General features: G+C 35.4%; 1 protein-coding gene across 1 annotated transcript in view; it reads right to left on the bottom strand.

The window, feature by feature from the left end:
• Nucleotides 1-27,095, bottom strand: part of LOC149303283 (EGF-containing fibulin-like extracellular matrix protein 1) — a 107,042-nt gene that overhangs the window by 20,419 nt on the left and 59,528 nt on the right. Inside the window, exon 3 of the mRNA XM_089481415.1 lies at nucleotides 4,041-4,119. Within this exon, the coding sequence (XP_089337541.1) occupies nucleotides 4,041-4,119 (79 nt within the window). The remainder of the gene's footprint in view (nucleotides 1-4,040; nucleotides 4,120-27,095) is intronic.

Here is a 27,095-nt window from a genome sequence, read left to right as displayed (position 1 = left end):
TTATATTTTTTTTTACACATTTTGCTGGTACTGGATGGTTCATCTAGCATCACTGCATAATTATTTTTAAATGTTAGCACTTTTTTTTTATTTTTTTTTCCATTTTTTATTTATTTATTTTTTTTTTTATATTTTACTAATCACATAGTGATTAGAAAGCTGGGCTCCATTGACTTGCATGGTTGAATGCAGTACCTGTATTCAACCAGCAAGTGGAGCCAGTTCTCTAGAGGGTCTGGAGACCCTCTAGCGAACTTTTTCGTCTTTATTGTTTTATTTCCCGGGCCGCCGCCATCTTGCTTGATGGCGAAGATCACCGGCAGCGGCGGCTGTGACCGCTCTCCGGAGCGGTCACAGCCCACCCAGAGGTAAGTGTTTGGTGTCGCTGGATGCCTCCTGATCGAGGCATTCCAGCGACACCATTTAAGTTTAGGAGGCGATCGTTGATCGCCTCCTAAACGCTTTTAAAACGGGCGTCCGCCGCCATACAATGTATGGCGGCTGTTGACGCCCCGGGGAGGGGCCAGACATGGCCCCCGATGCCGATCTCGGCCTTGCTGAATGCCTCGACATCGAGGCATTGCAGCAAGGCCGTTTAGGCGAAGAAAGTGATCCTTGATCACTTTCTAAGCTTATTTAATTTTTTGACGGTTCAGGACCGTCAAAGGTCATTTAGTGACCTTCTTGTTATGACGGTCCTGAACCGGCAAAGGTCGCGAAGGGGTTAAAAAAAGAGAGAATAAACAACTTAATGGAGAAGAATAATCATATAAATACTGATATATTGAAATATGAATATTACCTTTTTAATCACTTTTTTTATAGGTGTACACAGTGTACTGAACTGCAAACCGTACGCAGTATTAAGAACTGGATAGAAATCGTTAATGACCTCTTTTAGTTTTTTTGGTTTTTTTACTTGGCCCTTGCGTTTATTGGTTTCTGCCCCAGTCCAAATGACCTAATACTTTCCAGCTTTATGTTGAATCCCATTCCCCTTAGAATAGAATGCAGCTTTTAACATGACTATTTGGTGTCCCAGGAAACTAAATTGCTTTAAATAATTAGGCATTATTGGCAGAACTTCACTACATGTCTACCCACGTTACCCAGTCCAAATACCAGGCCAAGTCTTCACTCTTATGACTGAATAGTTTTCATATTTGTATGACAGAAAAGGTTTTACAGATATCCCATAAACAAATTCTTAATATACTTTCATTTTACTACAGATTCAATAAAATTTGTGAAATTTGGACTTAAAAATTGAACTTTCAATCCACCATACTTCATATACAGTTCATTGGCCTGTGAAATTTTCTTTACTGATTAAAACTACCACTGTCTATATATTTAAATGCATTTATACGAAAGGGCCCAGACTGGGTACACTGGGAAAATGACCAGTAGGCTAGTGTCATATAGTGTCTTACTGCCACTTGTGCAGCCAATCCAATGCTATAGTGTGTGACTTTTGTCTAGATACATGCACATGCATTCTGCAAAAATGTAGTGTGCATCCATGTGTATTTCATTTATTGACTTCTGGTCTTAAAGTGTAAAGGCCAATTTTCATCCCCAGTGCTTCCCGATTATGAACAGCAGCCATACTAACTACTACAGTATAAGAGTAAAATGTATAAGACTTTTGGCCAGCCTATAGTTTCTTCATACGTATAGATGTCTAGCCTAGAGGAAGCCTGCCGTGACGGGTGAAACCCATTGCTGATTTGTCTGTCATTGCTGCTGATTTGATGCTGCACTTTTTTTCTCCAAACCCTTATGTAAGGTATTTGTTACTATTAAATTATATATTGCTTTCATATATACTGATGTTGGCCCTTTCCTTATTGGATGTGTACTTGTGTGTATGTGTGTGTGAGCATGGGTGTGTAATTGTGTGTGTGAGCTTGGATGTAGGGTGAGATGGAGTGTGTGTTAGTGAGCATGAGTAAGTGTGTATAATTTATGTGTTTACATATGTTGTATGTTGGAAGGGGCACAGTGATGGCACAGACTAGCCATTTAAGTTGGGGGGCTGAGGGGGATTTTCACACAAGGGTCCCGTGGTTTCTAGTTACCCCCCTTGGCTCAACATTATACTATATGTAGGATTTTTACAAATTAGAGTCCTTTAAAAGGTTGTACTTTTTTGCTTTTTTTGACACCTTCCTTTCCTATATACATATGCATAGTGGGGACACCATAATTCTATTGTGTTTTATGAGAAACACATCTTTACCATTTGTATTTTTTTTTATATGTTTATTTGTGATTAAGGGTATCACATTTCAGATTGCAGCTTAAATCACTTAAGCACTGTAGACACACGCTGTAGAGTACCAAAAATAACACTCCCTATGCATGCATCTCTACACATAATTTAATGGAGCCTAATTATGCATGACCTTACATAGTGTGTTGTTTTCCAGGGGCAGTAGCCAGTAGTCTAAGCTATAGACAACCTTCTATTACTATGCATTGATCAGCTATACATTATACAAATAACTATTTTCTTTTGAGTTAATTTATTTCATGCCTTTCAGCAACAAGGCAGAAAGATAGCACAAAGAAGTATGAAAATTGCATTTGGCAGATAATAAAAAGGTGTCATCTGGAAAGTGCTGAGGATCATAACCATAGACATACAAAATAAACAGACTTCATCCCGTATAGGTTATTTATAGTTTTTTGGTTCCATCAAACAAATTGCATTCTGTTTCAACCAACGCCTGGTTTTTATTATAGGAACTAAACTAGGCTAATGGCAGAACGTGCCTACTAAAAACAATGCATGCTTAATGTGTGCCGTAATCTCCCCCTAGAGAAGAATTTAGAGGGATTGTTAAACTTTCACCTGCAAATGTCTTCACGGCAAAACTAGATCGACCCTCCATTAGCTCCATTAAAGGACAACATGTTTTTGCCATTGCTTACAGTAAGAAAATGTCCCCAGGGCTGTATCCATCCAGTATTATGACTGCATATTTCCAGACAATGCTCTTTGTATAATAATTGGCAATGGTCTTCTTCTGCTTGACCTGTACTGCCATTTATCATAACCATTGTGTAATTAAATGGGAGCTGGTTAAAAAGTCAGTAAAGTTCCTTACAAGTCCAACATTGGTACTTATCCAAGAATGGGATTTTCATTTATTAATTTTATGCAATAACTCTGCGTAGTAAAAAAATATTTACATATGACTACACAATTATGCAATAGTTTGATTTTAACAATCGAACAAATAAAATGAGTGTTCGCTTTTCATATTATCACAGATGGCTTGTTATATAACTTGGCCTTGAATTAGCCTTTATCTGTAGACATGGAGGCTGCCTTTGCTGTCAGTCAAGTGATATTATGGGTGCTTTCCATAGTGTTAATAAGCCGATTGGGGCGATCAGAACCATTAAGCATTGGTTCTACAGGGATCCTGATCACAGGACGGATGGCTCCCTGTTATGTGGCAGAGAGCTGTTGCCCCTCTGGATTTGCCATCCCTAGGCCAAGTTGGCTTGGGCCAGAATCAGCCACCGTGTGTTCCCTAGACAATGCCGGGTTTCAATTAAATATAATTCAATTAAAACAGTATTTAATTCTATTTCAGCTAGATATATTTATATAACAAATATGTATGTTCTACAAGAAATGAAAGAGTAACTTTCATTTTCACACATTTGAGCATATCTAACCAATTATCTGTTTCTCTTCACTAGACCCTTACACAGGACACCTGAACCAATTAACAACAATCAGTGAATTTACAAAGGTTGTCAGTAATTTAAGAGGAATAACCATTTAGACACCAAGGAATAAAGTATACACTTTATGTGGATTTTTTATTTGTGTATATATTTTTTTTAATTTGTAAATGCCCTGACACACCAAATCTAGGGTTTGGGAAAAAAGATATAACAGTTGCTTTTCTGATCTCTTTTGGTTTTTTGTTTTTATTCAGCAGCACAATATTGACATAAAATGTATAACAACCTATAACTGAAAAAAAATGCACACTCAATTTTGTGATGTAAACCCTTACCGTGAAAGTTATAGTCTCATCTGTCTCTTGGGATGATAGTCTCTGAATCAAAGTGGCAAAAAGCAGAATCTTCAACATGCTGGAATACAGGAAAAACAAAAACAATATTTTAGTATTTTACCAAATGCAGATTAATGGCTTCTCTATACAGCTGCTTAATCTTCTTATATGGTCATTCCAACTGACCAAACATAGCGATCTATACAATTCAGAGTAAATTACCTCCTAAAAAATAAATGCATAATTGCCTAAAAGTAGGATTGACCAGATTTGCTTGATGCTAGAGCACCCGCTTAATACTCTTGTCATTGATATCTATCTGTACTTGGAAATGTCCCCTAAACACTCTCTAGGCCTTAAAGTAGAGCACATTTCAAACATAACTTGCTTTATGCTTTGAGTGTCATAACAGTTATTTCATAGTCCATTAGGTCCATAGGGCCAAGATTGCTTTCAATTTATTACAGCTGGACCAACCAGTTTGCCTTGTCAAAACGGGAGAAGTACAAGGTGGAGCCAATCAAAACTCACACTCACCATTGTTGTACATCCACTTTTTAAAATATATGCTAAATCTTATAAATCAGATAGGACACTAAGTGTTTTATATTTCTTTTTTTATGCTAGTCACCTAGCCACGTTCAACCATAGAAGGCTCAGTAATACATCACCTAAAATATATTTGGCAGAGATATTTGCCTGCTCTGTTAGTTATGTTCCATTCAATACCATTGAGACTGTTTCAATGACTTGACCAGAACTAGTAAAATCAAAGGCAGGTGCTTCCTATGCACATTTGGAATGTGACGGCTGAGGATGCAAGGTGACCAGATGTGGTGCAGCATGAGGAATTCCATTTTTTCTTGAGTGTTTGTATAAATTCAACATTTTATACAGAACACATATAGCATACTATGTTACAGTTTAAAATTAATAATTTGTATTTCCTTTATGTTTCTGAATTTTGTACAAAACCAGGTGTTTGTTAAACCGCATGCAAACACAATGCAGTTTGTCACCAGTACTCACCTGTATATAAGGCCGTTCCTACTATGTAAACCACCTAAGCAGCCATTTAGGGAGCCAACATGATAAAAGGACACAAAATCACTAAAATCACAGGTGTGAAGCCTCAGTTGAGTTTTTGCACAAATTGTATTGCTCATAGCATGTGGGCTTTAATGGAACTGATCTACCAAGGGGCCCAGACAAGTATTGCCTGCGAGAATGGCTAAGTTGGGCACTCAAAGATGCCAAGTTGGGTTTAATACATTTCAAAAGTTTCAATTTTATTCTACTGACTCAAGGTGAATTCAAAATCAAACTCAAAAACCAACACTGAGGGAAATGTAATAGGTATGGGATATGGCTATCCTAAATATAAGATAAAACAAGGTCCAACAAAGGTTTAAGGTCCTTACAGCAGGGATAAAGAGCAGACTCCACGATTCTTATCAGCTGTCAATTCTATATTTCTATGGAGTTTAGCAAGTTCTGCACTTTGGGACTGCTAATGAATAGTGGCACAATCAATGAATGTGAATGGCTTCACATACAAAGTAATAAAAATTTATCCAATTGAGCATATTATATTAATACTAGTTTTCTTAATAATTTATACTCCTTCCATTTATTATTTTAAGAAATTGTTGTATCATTTTTGTTTACATGATGGTACATTTTACATTAAAACACCACAGTTTCCCCATTCCTTGTTGAGTGTTTCTATGTAAAGAGCTGATAGATCTCCACCTTGCAATTATCTGATACCTTCCAGCTCTCTCTGAGTATAGACACTTGTGTGAAAAAGAAAGTACACCTCCTTTAAATTCTATGATTTTACATATAAGGACGTAATAATGATCATCTGTTCCTTAGCAGGTCTACAAATTAGGGAAATACAAGCTTGGATGAACAGCAACACCTGACATATTACAATGTGGCATGATGTGGCATGATTTATTAAAATTTTTTTGAATGACTTTATCAGTCTCTCACATTGTTGTGGAGGAATTCTGGCCCACTGCTCTCTTTAAGGTCCCACCACAGTATTTAAATAGGGTTGAGGTCTGGACTTCGACTGAGCCAATGCATCACCTTGATTGTTTTATTTTTCAGCCATTTTGTTGTAAATTTGCTGGTGTGCTTGGGATCATTGTCCTGTTGCACTACCTAATTTCCGCCAAGCTTCAGATGGCCTCACATTTAGCTCTAATAATTTGATGTACAGAGGAGTTCTTGGTCGACTCAATGACTGCAAGGTTCCCAGGTCCTGTGGGTGCAAAACAAATCATCACCCCTCAACCACTAGGCTTGACAGTTGGTATGCGGTGTTTGTGCTGATATGCTGTGTTTTGTTTTAGCCAACGTGTCACTGTGCATGATTGCCAAACATTTACATTTTTAGTCTCATCTGTCCAAAGGACATTGTTCCAGAAATCTTGTGTGGGCATGTTCTTTTTTGAGAGTAGAGGCTTTCTCTTGGCAGTCCTTCCAAACAAACCATACTCTGAGATGTAACTATATGACAATTGCACTTTCTGACCTTGGGTTGAATTTGCTGGGATGTCCACTCCAAGGAAGATTGGCAACTATCTTGAATGTTTTCCGCTTTTGAATAATCTTTCTCACTGTAGAATGATGGAATTGTTTGGAATTGGGCTTATAACCCTTTCCAGATTGATGGCCACCAACAATTGTTTCTCTAAGATTCTGTTAACACACACCTGAATCCTCCAGACCAGGAAAGTGCTAAAACTTTGGTTTTTATAGAGGTGTTCATACTTGCTGATGATCAATGGAAGCAGTAAGGGTTATGTCTTCTCAAGTCTGCTTTTATTTTTGTTGAATATGTTATGACACAATGTAATATGTCATGTGTTGTTCATCTGAGGTTGTATTTACCTAATTTTTAGGCCTACTAAGGAACAGATGATTGTTATTATGTTCTGATATGTAAATCCATAGAATTCAAAGAGGGTGTACTTTCTTATTCACACAACTGTATATATAAATGTCTAAGTCTATTTTATTAGAATCTTAAAAAAATACCCTACAGTAATACGTTGTGATATTGTTTTCATTAGCCCACTTTGTGATGTTTCAGCTGGTTGGCAACGTTTGTTGAATAGCTAAGGCTATTCTATATAGAACACAGGAGAGGGTTCAAATCAAAACCACATGAAGTCACGTTGATGTGAGATAATGTAATTGCAGTAAGATGTGTGGTTTTCTGTAACCTTTGGATTGTTGCATAGTGAATAAAGATAAGGACTTCTGATAATGTTTAATAATGATTTATTTAACTGAACCTGTATTCCTGTGTTTGTGCCATAAACAGTGGTGTGAAAAATTGTGCCAATTTTAACACCAAAAATTGTACCAATTTTTACAAGGTTTATATTTACATTGTAAGCACTTGGCCACATACAGAAGTTACTGTTTGACCTCTCATAATGTATATTGAACTTTACATATTATCACATTATATCACTATATAGTTAATACTACACAATGTTACACAATGTTTACTACCACACTGAGTGATGCCATACTGTCTGATATCAGTTGATAACAAGCTTCTTATAAAATACATTTACTAAATTGACACAACTTTGTCCTCAGATCTTTTTGAAAATTTTATAATTTGTTGATCAAGGCTGCGCAATATATCTTCAAGTTCACTGACGATCCAACATTAACAAAAAATAGGTTTATTCACTAAAGGGAGAGTTAGCAGGAGAGTCGTTTTAATGCTCTAACTTCACTGTTAATTATAAAGTGAATTTAAATTCTCCATTGTGAATGGCTGGGCTGGCCTCATATAATGCATAATTCAATGTGTAATGAAACTTTGAAGAACTTTTGCTAAGTTAACTGTGCAGTATACAGAGCCAGCCAAGATCAGCAGAAGCTGAGCTTGGTACCTCATGTATAGTGAAGTCAAGGAGCTGAAACACAACTTTCCTGCAAGCTCTCCTGACAACTTTCCCTTTGAAAAAGCCCTATTGAGGACTGATCTTCACAGCGGTATTTCACTATTACTGCCGTTGGTATCATATCTGCCAAAGTGACCTTCTTTTAAATGAACAGTCAGCGTTTTGGACCAGAAATCGCTGTCTTCTTGTACTGAGGGTAAGTGTCTGACTTCTCCACAACACAGAACATGTGCAGTAACAAGAGCAAACAGATGGATGGAAGAGGTTTATCTCTTAGATTAAAGTTGTGATATAGGAATGTGTGTCCAATATATGATTTGATTGTGTATGATAGATATTCATGCAAGCAGATTATTTAGCCATTGGAAATGATGGAAGGCTTGCTGTAGTAGAAATGACTATGCACTGTGAAGGGTAAAAGACCTAGTTAAGTAGTCACTTTTGGATAGTGTTGTGCATATTGAATGTGCTAAGAGCGCTTCATGCATCTTTCATTAATGCCTCTGTAGCTTTTGTCTGGACTATTATTCCCAGTTGCTAAACATTATTTAGTACAAATAATATCATTTATCCAGTACAATATAATTACCTATTGTATTTTGCTTTTATCCCCAATTATTATTACAGATTCCTAATATTAATTGGTGTAGAAAAAATATTCCATCCTTCCTAATCATTTTACAAATTCCACAGGAAAAATCAAAGTAAATCAACCTGTTGAAATATTATTTGTTTTTATGTATTTTTTTTTATTTAACAGAGAAGCTATTATGGTGCGATTAACATGCCAATAATGATGTCACGATAGGAGTTTGTTTTAATTTTTAATTCTTAATAATCTTAATTATATATAGTATATGCACTCTTAAACCTCTTGCAGAGTCCAACACACCCTACAATATTACATTTTGCCTTTTCTGCTTACTGAAAAATATTTTTCAGACATTTTTATATGCACTGTGAAGCATAGAGGCACAAAAATACTTTGGATAAGCAGCACAAGAGTCAGAACAGCAATGGGTTGCCTATCTGTGAGAGAAGCAGTTACTGCCACCGCACCAGTAAAGGGAATAATCAGTGCTGATTGCCATTCAGGTTCCTTTTATGAACAGCATAAAAAAAAGAGATGCATCTGGGTGTTTCCCTGCAACCCACCTAACAGTTCTTGTGTGGTCTTCAGTGCATCAGACTTTAGTGTACATGAGACATAAGCGATAGAATAGGAAGCCTAAGCATGCACAATGAGTGACATCCTAATCTTGACTAACTTAGTACTTCTTGTTTTAGAAGATAAGTTTTGTTATTGTCCACTGCTCTTTTCTCAACTTGACATGCATCACTGATTAGTAATTTAAATAATAGTAAATGGTCATTTATGAGCAAGAAACATTTAAGAAACATCGCAAAGTCTGATGAATTCATAATTTTCATTAAAGTCCCATAAGAAACAATACTTATGTAAATATAGGCTAATGATCTTGCAAGGAAAACGTAAAACATCAGTAAAATATATACATAAAAAAGACAATAATGTAACTTTCATAATCTGACCTAACTTAAAAAGGTCATCAAGAAATGTAACGTACGTAACGTCACAATTAAACCTACTTCCAGAATATTTTTGTTTTAAAAGTTGCATTACCTTTCTTATAAGTAAGTCTGTATCTGATCCACTTTAAAACCTTAAACCTGGTTTCCCTTGCAGGTGAGATGATGAAGGCAGGAATGCAAAGCGTAGTCCTTGGCACAGCAATTTGGGAAATCACAAAGTACAGAAAGCTGAACAGATCAATGCTCTGCTGCTTCAGGCATGTGGATACTGTGTTGAAAGGAGGTATTCATTTCAGACTGGATTTTAGGACACTCCTCTTTTACTGTTAATATCCTCCCATTATTTAAGCATATGTGATGTGTTAACTGATCCTGCCAGCTCACAAGCAAACAGAATATTCCAATGAAACCATCCTGAGTTACATTTATGTAACACACACATATATTTTTATTATCTGACCTTTACCGTGCCTCAGCGTATGGGGGATTTTATGATCCTTTCACACACACACATACCACTTATCACCCCCCCCCCCCCCGGCATATACTGTTTGACAGTCTATTGAGGAAAAATGAATAATATTTTATTAGAGAAGTTAAAATTCCACATTCTGCATCTCAATTAAAGGGAAAAGTGACTTTTTGTCAGTAACTAAATTAAGGTGAGTGGGTTCAGGAATAAGTTTAAGTTCTAAAGGGGCAGTATTTTATGGATATTATGTTCCAGGCGTCAGAGAGGGAAACAGTGTTTTTTGCCTTTTATTCACCTAAACAAGTGCATCTGAATGCATTTTCTCATCTGTACTTCAAATTCATTTTCTCATCTGGCACAGTTGCAATGGCTAAACAGACCAGCGTCATCAGATGAAATGTAATGCGGGGTGGCAGAATGTTTCCCATAGATATACTCTATACACTGAATGACCAAAGGTATGCGAACACCTGAGCATCACACCTATATGAACTTGTTGGGCTCCCCACTCTTCTGGGAAGGCTTTTCACAATATTTTGGAGCGTGTCTGTGGGAATTTTTGCCCATTCAACCAAAAGAGGTTTTGTGAGATCAGGCAGTGATGTTGGACAAGATGGCTTGGCTCGCAATCAGCCTTCCAATTCATCCAAAGGTGTTCAACAGATTTAGGGTCAGGGCTCTGTATAGGTCCCTTGAGTTTCTCCACATTAAACTTGTCAAAGAATGTCTTTTTGGACCTTGCTTTGTACACAAGGGCGCAGTCATGCTGGAACAAGGAAAGGGCCTTCCATCAATGGGTGCCACAAAGTTGAAAGTGGTATAAAATGTCTTTGTGTGCTGTAACATTAACATCACCCTTCACTGGAACTAAGGGGCCTAGCCTCAAACCCTGAAAATCAGCCTCAGACCTCCACCAAGCTTTACAGTAGGCATTCTGGTAGGTAGCGTCCATCAGACTTCCAGATAGTAGAGTGTGATTTATCACTCCAGAGAACATGTTTTCACTGCCCGAGTCCAGTGGCGCTGTGCTTTACACCACTCCAGTCAATGCTTGGCATTGCAGCTGCTCAGCCGAGGAAATCCATTTCTTGAAGCTCCTGTTGCCCAGTGCTTGTATTGATTGATGCTACCGAGTGCAAATTATTTTTAAGCAGTATGAACTTCAGCAATCGGCAGCCCCGCTCTGAGTTTGTGTGTGCTCTACCGCTTTGTGGCTGAGGTAGATGCTTGCACTGCACAATAATAGCACTTACAGTGGACCAGGACAAATCTAGCAGGGCATTATTTCCATGTACTGACTTGTGGCAAAGGGGGCATACTATGACATCTCTCATGTCTAAAGTCACTGAACTCTCCTCTACAACCCATTCTTAGGCATGCCTATGTTCTTTATACACCTGTTAGCAATGGGTGTGGCTAATACACCTAAACTCATTAGGAGGGGTGTCAACATACTTTTTGTCATATAGTGTACCTCCCCAAATCTCCCAAAAGAGCCAAAGAAGGACACCTTTGTTTTAGGGTGTGTGGTTAGTGTGGGCTTTATTATGGCTTTTTACATGCTGTCATGACCTGTTGATAGCCGCTTGTAATGTGAATAAGATGAATAATATATCTTAAAAAAATTAAAATATAAACATATTTTTTGTTTCTAAAAATGGCATGACTGTTCCTATAGCAAGATTTGAATTGCATGCTGTAATTGCATTAATTCTACCGAGCACTTATTCAAAGAAAAAGTGGGGCACTAAGCAGGTTGTTAAATGTTAGTTCCAAACCTGACCATAGTTCCCCTTGAATAATCTTATGGGACATTAATACTTAAAGAAAGCAGTAAGTCACTGATGTGCAGCGTGATGTATTTTTATGGGGCAGTAAAAGAAAATATCTGGACAGCACTTGACAGTATCATTTTAGATACTGTCAGCATATCACTAAGGCTGTGGGGGTGCTATTGTGCAATTTAAGGACATTGGTTAAGATGGAAATGTCACTGGAGCTGGAACTGCATGGCAGATGGGAGGCCTTTGGAGATGAACAACAAGTAAATAAAAGAAATGAACTTGGATTGGCCACTTTTAGAAAAGTTAGGAACGTCAATAGGGCAAGGATTTGAATTTGGCTGGACAGGCTTAGTCAATACAGAAGTAAACTTGTAGTAGGACTGAAAGGTCCATTGATCTGCAGGTGACTGAGGGGTTTTATAGGTTGGTGTCGTCACTGTGGCAAGTAAAAATATTGCATGGAGCCTTCATTCTCAAGCCAGAGGTATGTCATTGCTGCATTTGTGTTAAGGAGGAAGTTCTTGACATGGCTTGCTTGGAGCGTAACAGACACAATTAATAAGGATGTTTTTGCAAAGTGGACAAAATATGCTTGTTGGACGTCTTAATTAATTGCCATGGTGATATGACTATTTTTTGGAATTTGCACCAGAATTACTATTTATACTGAACCCCTCATGTAATGCTCAGGTTCTACTTAGTGGCTTAAAGGAAGCAATATTCCTGATCCCGCAAGTAAGTAAATATTGGTTGCTATGCTCTGATTTTATTGCTGTACTTTGTGTGTTTGAAATTCAGAATATATTTTTCATTCTCCACTGCAAGTGGCTGCCCATTTCCGTGAATGCAGCTGTTGTTTAAAGATATCGAGAATGCAGCATTTATGCAACTATTCATATGCCCCTTGCATATTCAGACAGTGTGATGTTACAAGGGCGAATGCTACTTTTTGGTGGACCCAAAGTCAGGACACTTAGATCCCAGAAATGAATCTATTACAACAAGAAGCACCTGTTGTTATAAACATACATATTAGTATACTAAGGGATGTACAGCTTAGTCAACCAAATATCTGTTAAAGTCTTACATAATTTAATTAAGAGACTGGCTTTCTTTATTATTCATCAGGTACCACCATTGCATTTGGTATACCCACTTGGAAAACAACAGTTGACATATGAGTCAGCAATTTCTGTGAAATGATGTTATTTACAAATGTTTAATGTGTGTGGATGCTATGAATATTTTTTTAATCTCCTGTTTAAAACCTATTCAAATATACGATTGCTACTTTAATTTATACCTACACAGGAAGCCAGTGTTTTTAATGGAAAAAAGTGGCTAAAATACTATAAAGAATTTCTATGAAAATCATGATTCTAGAGTATTTATTATTCCTTAACATAATTGTCAATTAAGTATCTAAATATATAATCCATAAATGGAAATTCCATAAAATTTATATGCAAGAATACAGAGTTTGAACGTTGTAACTAACAGAATTTGGGGCATATTCACTAAAAAGAGAGTTCACAGGAGAGGCAAGCATATCAACTCCCTGATATAAAAATTCATTACCATGGGCAAACCTTGTGGACCATGGTCCTTGTGGCTTAAAACTGTGTTAAATATGTATGTAAACCATAGGCATGCTACTATTACAATAAGGAGAATAAGATTTCCTAACACGTTGGAGCTTTCGAGCTGTAAATTCAATCCCATTGTGAATGTGTACATTTATTACATTTATACTTCCATGAATATAATTTGCTTAAAGAGCAAACCACAAATGCTCCAGTTGATATCTTGTATGGGAATTTAAATATAATTTTACCCAAAATATTTATTACCAGATATTATCAGTTATGCATCACTTGTTGCTCTTTTGAAGAAACAAGAATGTACTCTAAAGGTATATTTCAATAATTTATTTTACATTGATTAAACATGCCATAATCTGATTTATGAGCTAATGATCTAAGAACTCTGGTGTGCAAGAGAACTCTGGTCCGCAATATGATTTTTATTACAAAAGGCAGTGTGTGTTTAGTGTCACAAAAAGCCATAGTGATTAGGAGGGGTAAATTCAACATTAGGTGCTCATTATAACTTTATTTCTAATCATAATAATTGAGTTGGAACACCAGTTACTATATCAACATTACAAAACGTCAATATTCAATGACATAATATATAATATACTATTACATAATTACATAGTCACTCAGGTTGAACAAATACAAAGTCCATCAAATATTTCATAGGACCCATATAAAAAGGCAAAAAACAAAAAACCCTCAAACGTTGTTCCACAAAGATAAAAAAGATCCACTTTGACTCCAAAGGCAATCAGAGCTTCCTTGGATCAAAACTAAATTAAAGTTGAATTGTTTTAACTAGATGGTTACGAGATTTTGTGAAAATGTGATTTTGTGATAAAGTAGAAATCAAACCACAAAGTTCCAAACAACATACTGTTAAAACATTGATCCCTCACAGTCTCTTTATAAAGGTATACTTCATCTTATTTGTATGAGAGTCATGGACCACCATGGTTCTGCAAGACCTTCCAAGAATGTCCACATTAAGTGTGAAAGGAAGTATCTGTCCCATCATCAATGAGTAACTGATACAGATTTAACCCCTTAAGGACAATGGGCGGTCCCTAAACCCATTGAAAACAATGCATTAAGGGGTTAACAAAGCTCTTAGTAATTTAATTATTAGTCTTTCAACATTAAAACACTTCATTTAATCAAAATCTGCTTCTGCCTAATTAATGTTTATCCATACCTATAAAATGGACATATTTTATCAAATAATGTACTTTGATGCCATGCACAATTTATTCATATTACTCTATTGTACATTGTAAGGTCAATAACATAGTACATATTGATCTAGAGTCTAAGTTAAAAATGTGGGGTAAATCCTCTGGTTGTCCTCTGGATGTCCTTTGGGTGTCCTCTGGCTGCCAATGAAACAAATTTCACCCTGCCTGGTGAGATTGTTTTTAACAGCTTGTGGTGGATTTTCCAAAAAAATATTTATTTTTTGGCACACTATTGAAATAAGCTACACAGTAAATTGGTCATTATTTATGAAAATAGTGATATATATATCCATTTGTGAATAACTCCATTGTAGGATACAAACATAACTCTCACAGCCTGGGTGTGTCCGAGTGTTCCTGATGACTCGGCAGAGGAGGAATCGGATGGTCCATAGTGCAACAGCAATGGAAATAACTCTCACAGCCTGGGTGTGTCCGAGTGTTCCTGATGACTCGGCAGAGGAGGAATCGGATGGTCCATAGTGCAACAGCTATCCCAGAGAGATTTTGTCATGGAACCAATATGATGAATGAGGTGTCAGTGACAAAAAAACCGTGTATGTTAAATAGTTGAGGATTTTCACAGATAAGGTGTTTGACAACAGTTATACTTGCTTTACTGTATACAGCATATAACGTTTCTTCTTCTGAGCATGACAATTATATCCATCCTGATCACAAGTTTACTTAAGATTTATAGTCGTCTAAACAAAAAGATTTATAACACACACATTTGATCAATGTTTTTTGGAAAAGTATGAGATGCTTCCTTTCAGAATATTCAGCTGGGGGATGCAAAAAGGGGCCTTCTCCAAAGTGCACCATTTATGAAATGTGCATTTATAGTGGCACAAATGTCGGACAGAGCTTCTTTGTGCGGCATGTAGGTGTCTTGTCTTTATGGACCTTGCTTTGTGCAGTGGGGAACAGTCATACTGGAATAGAAAATGGACTTCCCCAAACTGTTCCCACAAATAGCATTGTCCAAAATGTCTTAGTAAGCTGAAGGGGACAGCCAATATATACATATTATATATTAATGTCTATGTATTAAGAATGCGATGTCATAAACGTTCTTGTGGGTGCAATGATAAGTTGTCCCAATACTTTTGACTATATATATATATATATATATATATATATATATATAAATGTAGTGCAAGGTAAAGTGTTTTAAACGTTTATAATTATTTATTCTAAATATGCCTTATTTAAGTCTCCCTCTATAGTAAATGTGATTTGTATATTTTTTATTTTATTTTGTACCCCTAAATACATAGCTTTGCATGTATCTCCATTCATTTGAGCCACCACTGTTAAACTGGTAAGACTTTCAATTCCTCCAGTAAGATCATTAATAAACAAATTAAAGAGACACTCAACTTTTTTGACTCTCAAATAAACTTAACTTATAATAATCAATAGTGGCGATCCTATTGCAGAAGGACACAGCCCTCTCTTGTACAGTAAGATATCAACTTTTCCAGAGAAGACCGAGACAAAGTAGCAGGCTTTTTATCTGCAAAAAAAATCTTAGGTGAGGTTTGCTTGATGGTATTCTTAAGAGTCAAATCATAAAGGTTAATGCCACGATAAAGAAATCTAGAACCTTGTATGTTATTCTACTTTCCAACTCGAGAATTGTCCGTTGACCGAGGCTCCCTTCATTTTGCCCTTTATATTAATGTTTAATTATTTTATATGTTTAATTTGCATACCATACTTATCAAAACCCTTACCCTTATTGGGCAGAGACAGCAAAAAAAACACTTTTATAAAGGTTGTATAATGAAGCAATCAGTGTACGTCATGACAAATTTCTTTGCCCTATATTTTACACTCAATGAACTAATCACACTAGAAATGTTTATATAAAAAGAAAAATGGAAAAATGTATGAGATTATGCAAACCAGCCCTTAGGATCATACACTGATGTGCAATGAATCACAAGGAAGGAACTTGTAAATGACACCCAGTGTATGTTGGGAAAGGTCAGTGAATTCCATATTGCTTATGAATATAAGATGAGGAGCTAGTGGAGTATAAAAGGACAATTAATGGGGTTACAACAATGGCCAGTATGCTTGTTGCATCATTGGCAAGGCAAAGAGTGCCTACAATGTTAGTCTCCAGGTTTGCAGATAAAGGTTTATTGGAATGAAATGGAAGAAAGCTTCCCCTTCTTTAATGCCAACCTCTATTACTGTGTACAGTACTAAAACGTTTAAATAAATTTGTTTTTCCATGAGACTTCCCCTTTACTCACCGAAATCAAAATCCACAAAATATGTCAACAATTAATTTTGAATACTAGAGAAGATCTAGATCTTGATTAGAATTATCATTCTAACATTACCTAAATTAATGCAGGGAAATGTTAATGCAGAGAAACTTCATTAAACTGTTCTTTTAAGATAATTTAACCTGTTATTTTGTTCTTTGCTTTTCCCAGGGTTTTCAAAAGTATATCAAAAACACACACATTTTGACATTGGGTATATTTTGCTATAGTGCAGTATTCAACTCGAAAACAATTTTGTTTTTGCTTTTTATATGTAGCTGTAAATCGTGTTAAAAGACTGTTGAATTTTATCAAGAGTGAAATTTGTAAAGAGAAGGATTGGAGGCTGTGTGGTAATTCCCTGCATAACAGCAAATGATTCACATTTGTGCCACAGGGACTAACAGCTTTATGTTCAAGTAAATCCCTAGAAACTTAATGATTAGTTTTTTGGATACGTATCAGAATGACTAAGCCAACAACAAGGAATTGAGTAACGTTATGTTTTAGGTCATTTGAACAACTTGACATGTGTTTTGTATGTATGTTACTGTACTAGCAAGAGACCTTGCCCTGGATTACTATGATATATTTGGATAAAGTAAGGCTTATTTTACAAGTATGTCATGAAAAATGTCCTATTGAGTACTAGGCCTTGGTAGCCACAATGCAGAACAAGCAATATCTGCATACCTGGGCACTTGCCAGTTCTGTCCTGGCAGCTCTGGATATACTAGCTGATTGCCAAGCCTCTCTGATACTCTTTTGTTCTACGGATGAAGTAGCATTTAACTTGGTCCACTCTATACTCTTTCCCACAGCCTCTTACCCATGTGAGAGCAGCAATGACTTTCACAAAATACCTGCAAGCAATCATGGCATATTGCAGTGTAGAGTGATATACTGGCTATCACTCATTACCATAACCTGTAAAGTTTTCATGTGATCTGGAGACCGGCAACCATGCCCATAGTCTCTGTGGGCAAATCCTGGATATGCTTATGCCAATAATGATAGTTAATTGATGTGCTCACTGAGCCCGATACTATAAATGTTTATGTCTCATTTTATTAAATGTTATTGTGCGTACAAGAAAGGTATTATTCAAAAAACAAATCCAAATTCCGTATTATGTTATTGCAAATTGTTTTTAATCATATTTGTGCCAAGATTCAAGTTGCATTGTATTGTGTTACCTGTATCTGTATTTATCTTTATTCAATAAAACTGGAACAATACTCCACAATACTAAATTTTATTGAGTATATTTAAAACATTCATATTCATATTCTTATTGCAAAGCCAGGGCTGGCAAATGGACAGGAACCAAAAATCCATCATCAGTTGGTCTGCTGCAGAACAAGCATTACAGGGCCTGCTTCCATACCCTAGATCATGAATCACATGGGAGTATGGAACAAAGAGGAGCTCTAATTCAGAACTCTGCTTGGAGCCCATTGGAATTTTATTCCTCATTCTTGCCACTGTGAGATTTTTTGAGTTATGAACATTCCATGAAAATGAATGGAAAGTAATAATAGTAATAGTGGCGACTGATTAGATGCTGAAGGCAATGCATTAGGAACTGATGGTGACTCATTTGATCCAATCAGTTCCTGATGCAGTATCTACAACATCAAAATTGTCATATCCGTGAACAGGTACAATACACAGTAAAGATTTCTTATAGTTTTATTACATTCCATCCTTAATTTATATATCTAAAATATATATAGCTATGAATCTGCAAACATTTACAGTTTATTGATCCATTAAAGCAAGCGAATTGCTGTGTTTAGTATAATCCCAGAGACCACTGTGAGATAATTTATTAACTGCTCACAGTTGCCAGCTGAGATTAAGCCAATTCACAGCCAGTTATGTTCGTCCTGCAAGTAAGTTCTTGTTAGTTACGATCCTTTTCTAAATTCCTCCTTTAGTGGGAATGGTTCCATTCTGCACATAAAACACCTGGCGACTGAGAAATTGTGCAAACCTTTTAAATCCTCATTATTGATGTGTCTCATTTACCAAATGAAATCAAGCAAAATATTCACTTCACTAACAGCAATGTAGCCACAGCATAGATCATGCAGGTAAAAAAAAATAAAAAATTTGTATCGATTATTAATTTTTCTTTCTCACTGGTAAAATAACTGCCTATTTTTTTATGCATGTAGTTTTATCACAGGAACAAAAAAATGTAATGTTACATTTGTGCTCTACTGGTGGTATCAATGGCTCACTTTATTTTATATTTTTTGGTATTGAGGGTTGTAGTTTCAGTAGACCCTAAAGATTCTCAATGAAGGTCAATTCAGAAGTTCCACAAGTAATTTAATTCACATGTAATTCCCTCTGGTTAAATACATTTCTATTGAATATGGTTTCTTCCTAGATGGGTTCTACTTAAAACAACTCCTCACAAGTCTTGGAGTTTACTAAGCACTCCAAGCTTTCAATGAAAGACATGTTAATTACTCATGTTCTAAATTCATGGTTAAGTTAATGTATACCAAAATATACTTCTAGAAGATTAGAAGAAAACATTTCATTGCTACAATATTTACTTCATAATTTGACAGATTTCATAGCTGACATTTTGGGATAAAATGATACTAGAATACAGTTTGACACATTTCAGTATATGTCATTCATTTTCTGCTTGTCTGCTGGGCTAAGGAACTGAATCCATTGGACATCCAACACGAGAAATAGTAATTGTCTATTATGACAGATGACAAATCAAGTCTTGAATGCTTATGAGAATCAACATTTTTTTTTTTACAAAATAATAAATAACTAATGTTAAGACAAGAGGTCTTAGTCTAAAACTAGATGGACAGAGGCTTGGATATAATTTAAATACATCTTACTTCACTGAGAGGGTGGTATACGTGGAAAAAACTTCAATGGAACAGAGGGTGGTATAAGTGGAACAGAAATAGCCACAAAGCGGTTCTGCATATAAAACAAAACCAATGACTAAATAAGGTTTCAAGTTTTTACAACAGGAGTAAAAACAGATGGATCGTATCAGTTGTCAAAATTCTATAAAATATCTTGGTCAGTTACTGACTCACAATGTGCATCAACTAGGTATTGTAAAAAAGTATCCAAACTCAAATCCTTCAGGAGATGCAAATCAAAGAGCAACAAATAAAACAATATGTGAATGCTGATGGAACTTGTTTTAATTACTAAATGCATAAGACATGAGGTTTATGCATTCATTTATTTCTGAAATAAAAAGCAAAAAGGATAATATTATACATTCAATATTCCACAAAAAGCCTTATAATTTCCTGTACTGGAAGAAAAAAATGAGCGGTTGGTTACAAAGGGGATAAGCCAGACTCCCCCTTACCATTCATGCTAACACACAAACACTTACACATCCATGCTTACACATAGACATCCATCTTAACACACACATACACATCAACAATAACACACAAATACTTACACATACATGCTTACACACAAACCCATCCATGCTAACACACAACCACTTACACATCTATGCTCCGTAAACACTTATTGGCAAATCACATTCACTGCACGTGATGCTTATATTACGTGACCTGCCTGTGTTCCTGTCTCTCTGTGCTGGTCCACAAAGGACCAGTATGACCTGGATCAGCACAGTCCAGCCCTTTTTGAACAATATTGGTTCCCGGGAGACACCCTCTTGGGTGTTATGCACAGGTCGCACGCCCCTAAGGCTTACCTAGGAATGAGGAAGGGGTACTGGGCCACATGGCAGAATTATACAGTATGCTTAACGATGGGTCAAATATTAGATTAGCGTCTCTTAAAGAATAGTGAAAATTTGGTGTACCAAAAAGATAAATAAACATCTACTTTTTCATGAAATTCTCATCTTCTTGTAAGACTTTCTTCTAGAAAAGAGAGGGAATGCTCATCTTTTAGCATATGAGAAAGTACTGTTTTAAAAGAAAAATGGGACAAAGTCTGATATACCCCCAATAGAATTTCAGATGTGTGACAGGAAACTTAATGTATACAGTTTTTTTTATCACAAGCAATGTATGGGATCCTTTGTCGATATATAAAGATGTCTAGTACCTTAGTACAGTATTATTGAAATGCATGGATAGCTATTAACGGTTTTCACACTAGCATAAATCTGTAGTTAATATAGTTATTTGTCATATACGTTCTCATTTTAAATCTTAATTCATTATATGTGTGTGAAATATGCAATAGCTTTTAAATTACTTTTGCCAGGAAAGGTTGTGAAGAGCCTATGCATGTTTTATCAACATAATAAAATTAGTAATTTTCAAGGAACTCAGGCGTGTAAACTAAAATTTTGAATTATGTTTTAGAACTTGTTGTGTTTAGGATAACATTGTTTAAGTTCATTCTTCAAATTCTTTTCAGATCTATGATGAATGTCTGAAGGCTTGCTGCAACAAGTTGAAAAGTAGTTTATAAAACATGCATCTATCAAATTGCAAAGCACAAGTTATAAAATTCTGTGATTTGATTGTAAGTAAATCAGACTGCAAAATCAAATAAAAAAATGCAAACCAAAGAAGCTCTAGGGTATTATTACTCACTCACAGTGTCTGTGGAAATGTGAAGCTAAGGGCTTTCTTACTTACAGTGAAAAGTCTGCAACAGTTAAAAACTAGGTGAAAACTCCCTCTATGATACATGGCCACTGTCTTGCAAATAATGCATTGTAGAATAATATAAAGTGGTGTGCAAACTAAAAAAAACCAAAATGATTACTTGGCCTTGTTATTTGAATGCAATCATCATGAGTATGTTTCTACTGACGCTGAGCTTACTCAAAACACCTGACCTTGACCAGAGGAAACCAGCTTGAGTAGGTTTACTCACCTGTAGTCAGCTCTTTGTCAGCTAACTCACATTTTCGAGCTTTTAAACAACTTCTGTAAGTGTTACATATATTTCTAGAGCCGTTGGTGTGGAGAAATCGGGTGTTTCAAGAATAATTCAGGATTGGTTTCACTGAAGCCCAAAGGATGGTGTGGTAGTAAGCAAAAAAAACAATGCCTCAAACTATCGCTGTGAAATAGCACAATTAATCGTTAGAAAAAAAGGAAAAAGTGGTATCTTTCACCTGTAGGCTTTGTTATTGATCCTGATACAGTGTGAAGTAAGCTTCTTGAAGTTTGAAAATACAGTGAGATCGGTAAAAAAAACACATATCATGGACTATAAAATATAAAGAAATGTTTTATTTATTTAGAAAGTATTTTACCAGGAAGAATACCCCGTTTTCAATTGAGTGCTTACAAACACACATTTTTATTCAAAAGTCTAATAAAAATTTTTGGAAGCAGTCCTGGTGATCCTTTAAGAACTGGCCATTTTCAACGAGTTGTAAAATAGTCATACAAAAATGTTTTGGGGATTTATTACTTCCACTGGGTGTGGATATGTATCAAACTACTGAGACGTTGAGTTGTTCCACAGTTACAAAAATGTATAAGTGGAGATGAAATACTGCAACACAACCATGCACGATGCCACATGTCATGAGAAGTTGAGAATTTTATCCTAGGGATGTTTTAATAACCTGGGAACTAGTCATTGAAAACCTAAGGAGTATAGTAAAGGCTAGACATAGAATATGAACTTTTGTCATAGGAACGCCTATTATTCTATGTGATAAATGTGTTGTTCTGTGATCAAGAAGTTAAGAGTATGTCTTGTGAACTGCCAAATAGCATGAAATAATGGCATGTATGAAAGACAATATGGGTCACAAATAATTTGTGCACCATTGGAGTAAAGGTTACACTAGGTCTAATGACCTTACCTAAGAATGTCGGAGGATCCATGAATGGAAGATCAGAGGGTCAGTGGCAGTAGAAGAAACATTTGCTCCTTCACTTTATAGCAGAGCACTCCCTGGTTAGAAGAAAACATAGCTTAGGTCAGATAGATAGTATTTAATGCAGAGTGGAGATATAATATATAAAAGTATTCAGCCCTTAACTGTGTTCCACCTACAAAAACATTTATTGCAATCTGTAGTATGCTACGCAAACACACCCAAGACAATTTATTATTTCCTTTTGATGTTCAATCACATAAAATGACAAAAACTTTTTACATGGTGAAATTTTTTTCGGGGAAAAGGCATTAAAGAAAACAAGGAATGATGATCAATGCATTTAGTTACAAAAGTTCAGCAGGGGAGGTGGAACGGTACCATGTGTGAACTGTGTTATGGAGTCTGAAGAATAAACAATGTTACTAAAAAAAGTAGCATCAACTCTAGGAAATTCCTAGGAATTTTACAAGAGAAGGGTGAGCACGGGTTCTATAACATAAGGGATATATATTCCAGATGTGGAAGATCCAATGAAGGATAAGCAAATGTATCTGTGTGTAAGTCTACTGGACTTAATGAACTTTAATTGTAAAACAGAAGAGAATTATGAGGTGGTCCTTTCCACCAATCTTGGGAAAAGGAAATATGTCAGCAGAAAGCAAATAGGAGACAGAACACAATAGATCTTTTCTCATATAATATGATTTGCATTTTGGAACATGCATTATATCAGATTTATTATATATGGAAGGCATCAACTTTGACTAAAGACTCAATTTTTTCTTGGGCTAAATATGACAATATAGATTTTTCTTATATATATACTGCACACATACTTAGGCAAAATGACAACTAATCAACCTAGTTAGCACAATTTTATTTTACGGTTATGAGCTTCATCTTCAGTTACATATCATGTAGGAAATTGACTGAAAAATATGCAAGTGATTTGATGATTTTCTGACTTGAGAATTAGATTAAAGTTAAGGAATGCAGGGAGATGCCACATATTTGGCACTGTTTGCTAGGGAAAAATAAATACATATCAGATTCAGACAGAAGCCAAATAAAGCCCCATTGCATTGATGATAATTTAATGTTCCCTGGCACAGTATACCTACAATATGTGCCATTACCGGAAAGCTCCCAGAATGCTTTAAATATAAAAATAGTTATATTGACTAAAGTTATAGTCAAACCCATGATACTAAAGTAGACAGAAAAAAAATCTCATTACATTCCATGGTCTACTGGGTTGGGAGAAATTATACTGATAAGGAAAGAAATTTGCTGTGTGAAAGTTAAAATATTTAAGATATGCTGAAGGTTTAATAACAGCTTTGCCTTTGTGCCAAAAATAAACACAAAAGTTAAATCTATTAAGTGGAAATATGCTGGAAGGAAAATAAATCATTGATATTTTACATTGAGATTCATAACAGACGGTGAATACCTTAGATATTTCTAATAGATAATTGACCACACCATATTAATTTTAGATACTATATATACTATGAATACTAGTGTTCATATTCTTGTAAATCAGGGTGTGATGTATTTGTTATATATTGTATTATATATATATATATATATATATATATACACAAACTTCTATTATTGTTAGTGACGGTTATGTGACGGTTATGATGTATCCTCCATCTACCAGGTACCACTTGTCCGTGGGAGTATACTGTATACATAAAAATCAACCCCCAAATCATAAAAAATGTAGCTCATCAGTACCCTTTATTAAATACCCCATTAATAAATAAGTAAAATTAACCCTATGGAGTGGCAGCTTTTACGACCCACATGGTCACAATTAATCAGTGTCTTCTTATGCACTGTGCTTGAATGAACTCCTTAAAAGATACATTAAGTAACGGTTTGGTATGTTTCATATGTGTGTACAGTATATTTGACATGTCAGTGGTATGTATAATGTGCGCATAAGATTGGATGATATAATTTTTGTATAATAATTGCATGGTGAGCCCATGAATTGCTGACATTCTTTAGAATATAGAAGTTGTTGCAACTCAGTCCAATTCTAGGAGTGAGGAGGATAGGCGTTTGATAAATTTGTTTCATTTTGACAGAATTGTTTGATTACAAATATTAAAACTTAACCAGGCTGTGAGATAATTAAGCATATCCTATGATGAACGGCATCATACTTACCTTGTTGTGTTAGCTTCTTGGGGTCTGTTTTCAGCATTAAATTGCATTTTGGTTGTGTTAATGCTATCCTGGCTGAGACAATGGAAAAAAGGTGAATAAAAATGCTAATAGGATCTGCATGTACACAAAATCAAAATCTTTTTCAAACGATTCTCAATGTTTACATAGATGTACCTATTGATATGCTTACAACAGGGTCACCATCATGAACGATACTATAAATGGCGACTGCAGTGTTGTACACTTTCTTGCTACATTTTACATGTTCTGTAGTCTGGACAGAGTCTGTTTGTCCTTGTATTTATCTGGGTGCATCCTAACAAGTGGAAACTGTTATCAAAAGTTTGGACTGGGTACATCATCTTTACAAAAAGAGGCCATACATTTTTTCTCCTAGTGCCGCCCAGGTTAAAGAAGTACAACTCACGGCATTCCATGTTACATGTCCCTAATTGAATAATGACCAATTACGAACCCCCCATGTATACTAACAATATACATATAATTTTAGAATGCTTGTTGACATTCACCGATAAAATATACCAATCCTTAAACTTACCATTAAACGTAGTCATTTGTACATATCAGATTGAAGAATCCTTGCAAGTGACTGTGAGATTCACTTACTAACTTCACAGTTGCCTGCAGAGATTTTCCAGTCAGTGATGTTAATCACAAATGCACTTTGTTTGAAGTCTTCTTTTTGATTAGAAAAAATACAACTTTAATATGGAGAAAAAATATTATGGAAACTAGGGAACTCCTTACTTTCTCTCCAAATCATCAATATGGTGTAGATCCAATTTAGATCTATATAATTCTCCCCCAAAAAGCAGTATATATATATATATATATATATATATATATATATACTGCTTTTTGGGGGAGAATTATATAGATCTAGATTGGATCTGTATATATATATATATATATATATATATATATATATATATATACAGTATATTTATATAGCAGGCCCTTCAATAAGTTTGCCATAAGAGCAAGTTTGCTGAGCATAGAGGCTGACACTACATAGTTTATGTGACTTGGATGCAGATTTGTGAATGTCGCTGATTTATCATGTCCCACATTTAGACCTTCATACTTAAAAAGTAGCGAGGTGGATAAAAGAAGCCCACCGTTAAATGTATGATTATTGCATTTAGTTAAGTCAGGTCATTGAACTGCTTACTGCTTTTTTTACGACAGTTGTGGCAAATTATGCTTTATTCAGGACATTGAATTGACCCCAATATTTCTAGTGCTGGAGTTAGTTATAAAAGTATTAAGCTTCAAGTGACTTTATGCAGCTACATTCTTAAAAAATAGGCACTCCCTCGATGCTTTTTTCCATTAATGTCACTTCCAAAAAAGTGATCCAATTGTAAGAAAATTTCAGCAAAATCAGTCAGTATATATATATATATATATATATATATATATATATACACACACACTAAGTGTCAGGAGACTAGATTTATACCTGGGTGCATCTTCAAACCAAGGTCCATATACAAAAAAGTAAAAGAACACATCATTTTTGCTGAGCTTCAAGAGAGATTGATCACTTTTAGTGGGTATCACTGGATGTTTCAGTCCCTGTATGTGGCTTTTATCTTGATAACTTTGAGTTTCTATTATGATACCCACTAAAAGCGATTAAACTCTCCTGAACATCAATAAAGATCCTCGATGTGCTTTTTTTTACTTTTTTTGTGTATATATTATAAGCTTTTAGGAAGTAGAATTTATCTTCTTCCTAGTAGGCAGTTTCCATGTTTAGAAAGGATACATAGCAACACGGTTCTACTTTTGTACCTTTTTTACATGTCAAATTAGCAAACTTGAAACAATGGTTAAAATCAGCAATACCAATATTTTTACTTGTACAACTTACTATAATAAGTAGATATTTTTTTGGGCATTTTAGTGTTATCTGGAATGTAAAACCAAAGGAGCTGTGTCTCCAAAGTTAGACAAAAACACAAATTTATTACATGACAATGTAAGTGTAAATTATATATTTACATTTTATTAACACTAGCAAAAAAAAGTAATCAATACTTTTATTTCAAACTTGCAATTAATTCCTGTAGTGTAGAAAATGCTACTTTTACTTATAATAAAGACAACTGTCGTTTGCCTCCAACTGATGGTCAACAATGGCTGTTAACTAAC

Source organism: Sceloporus occidentalis, unplaced genomic scaffold, assembly GCF_023333645.1.
Source record: "Sceloporus occidentalis isolate IW3139 unplaced genomic scaffold, rSceOcc1.0.p SCAF_15, whole genome shotgun sequence".
Lineage (NCBI taxonomy): Eukaryota > Metazoa > Chordata > Lepidosauria > Squamata > Phrynosomatidae > Sceloporus > Sceloporus occidentalis.
This window is presented reverse-complemented; position numbering and strand designations above follow the sequence as displayed.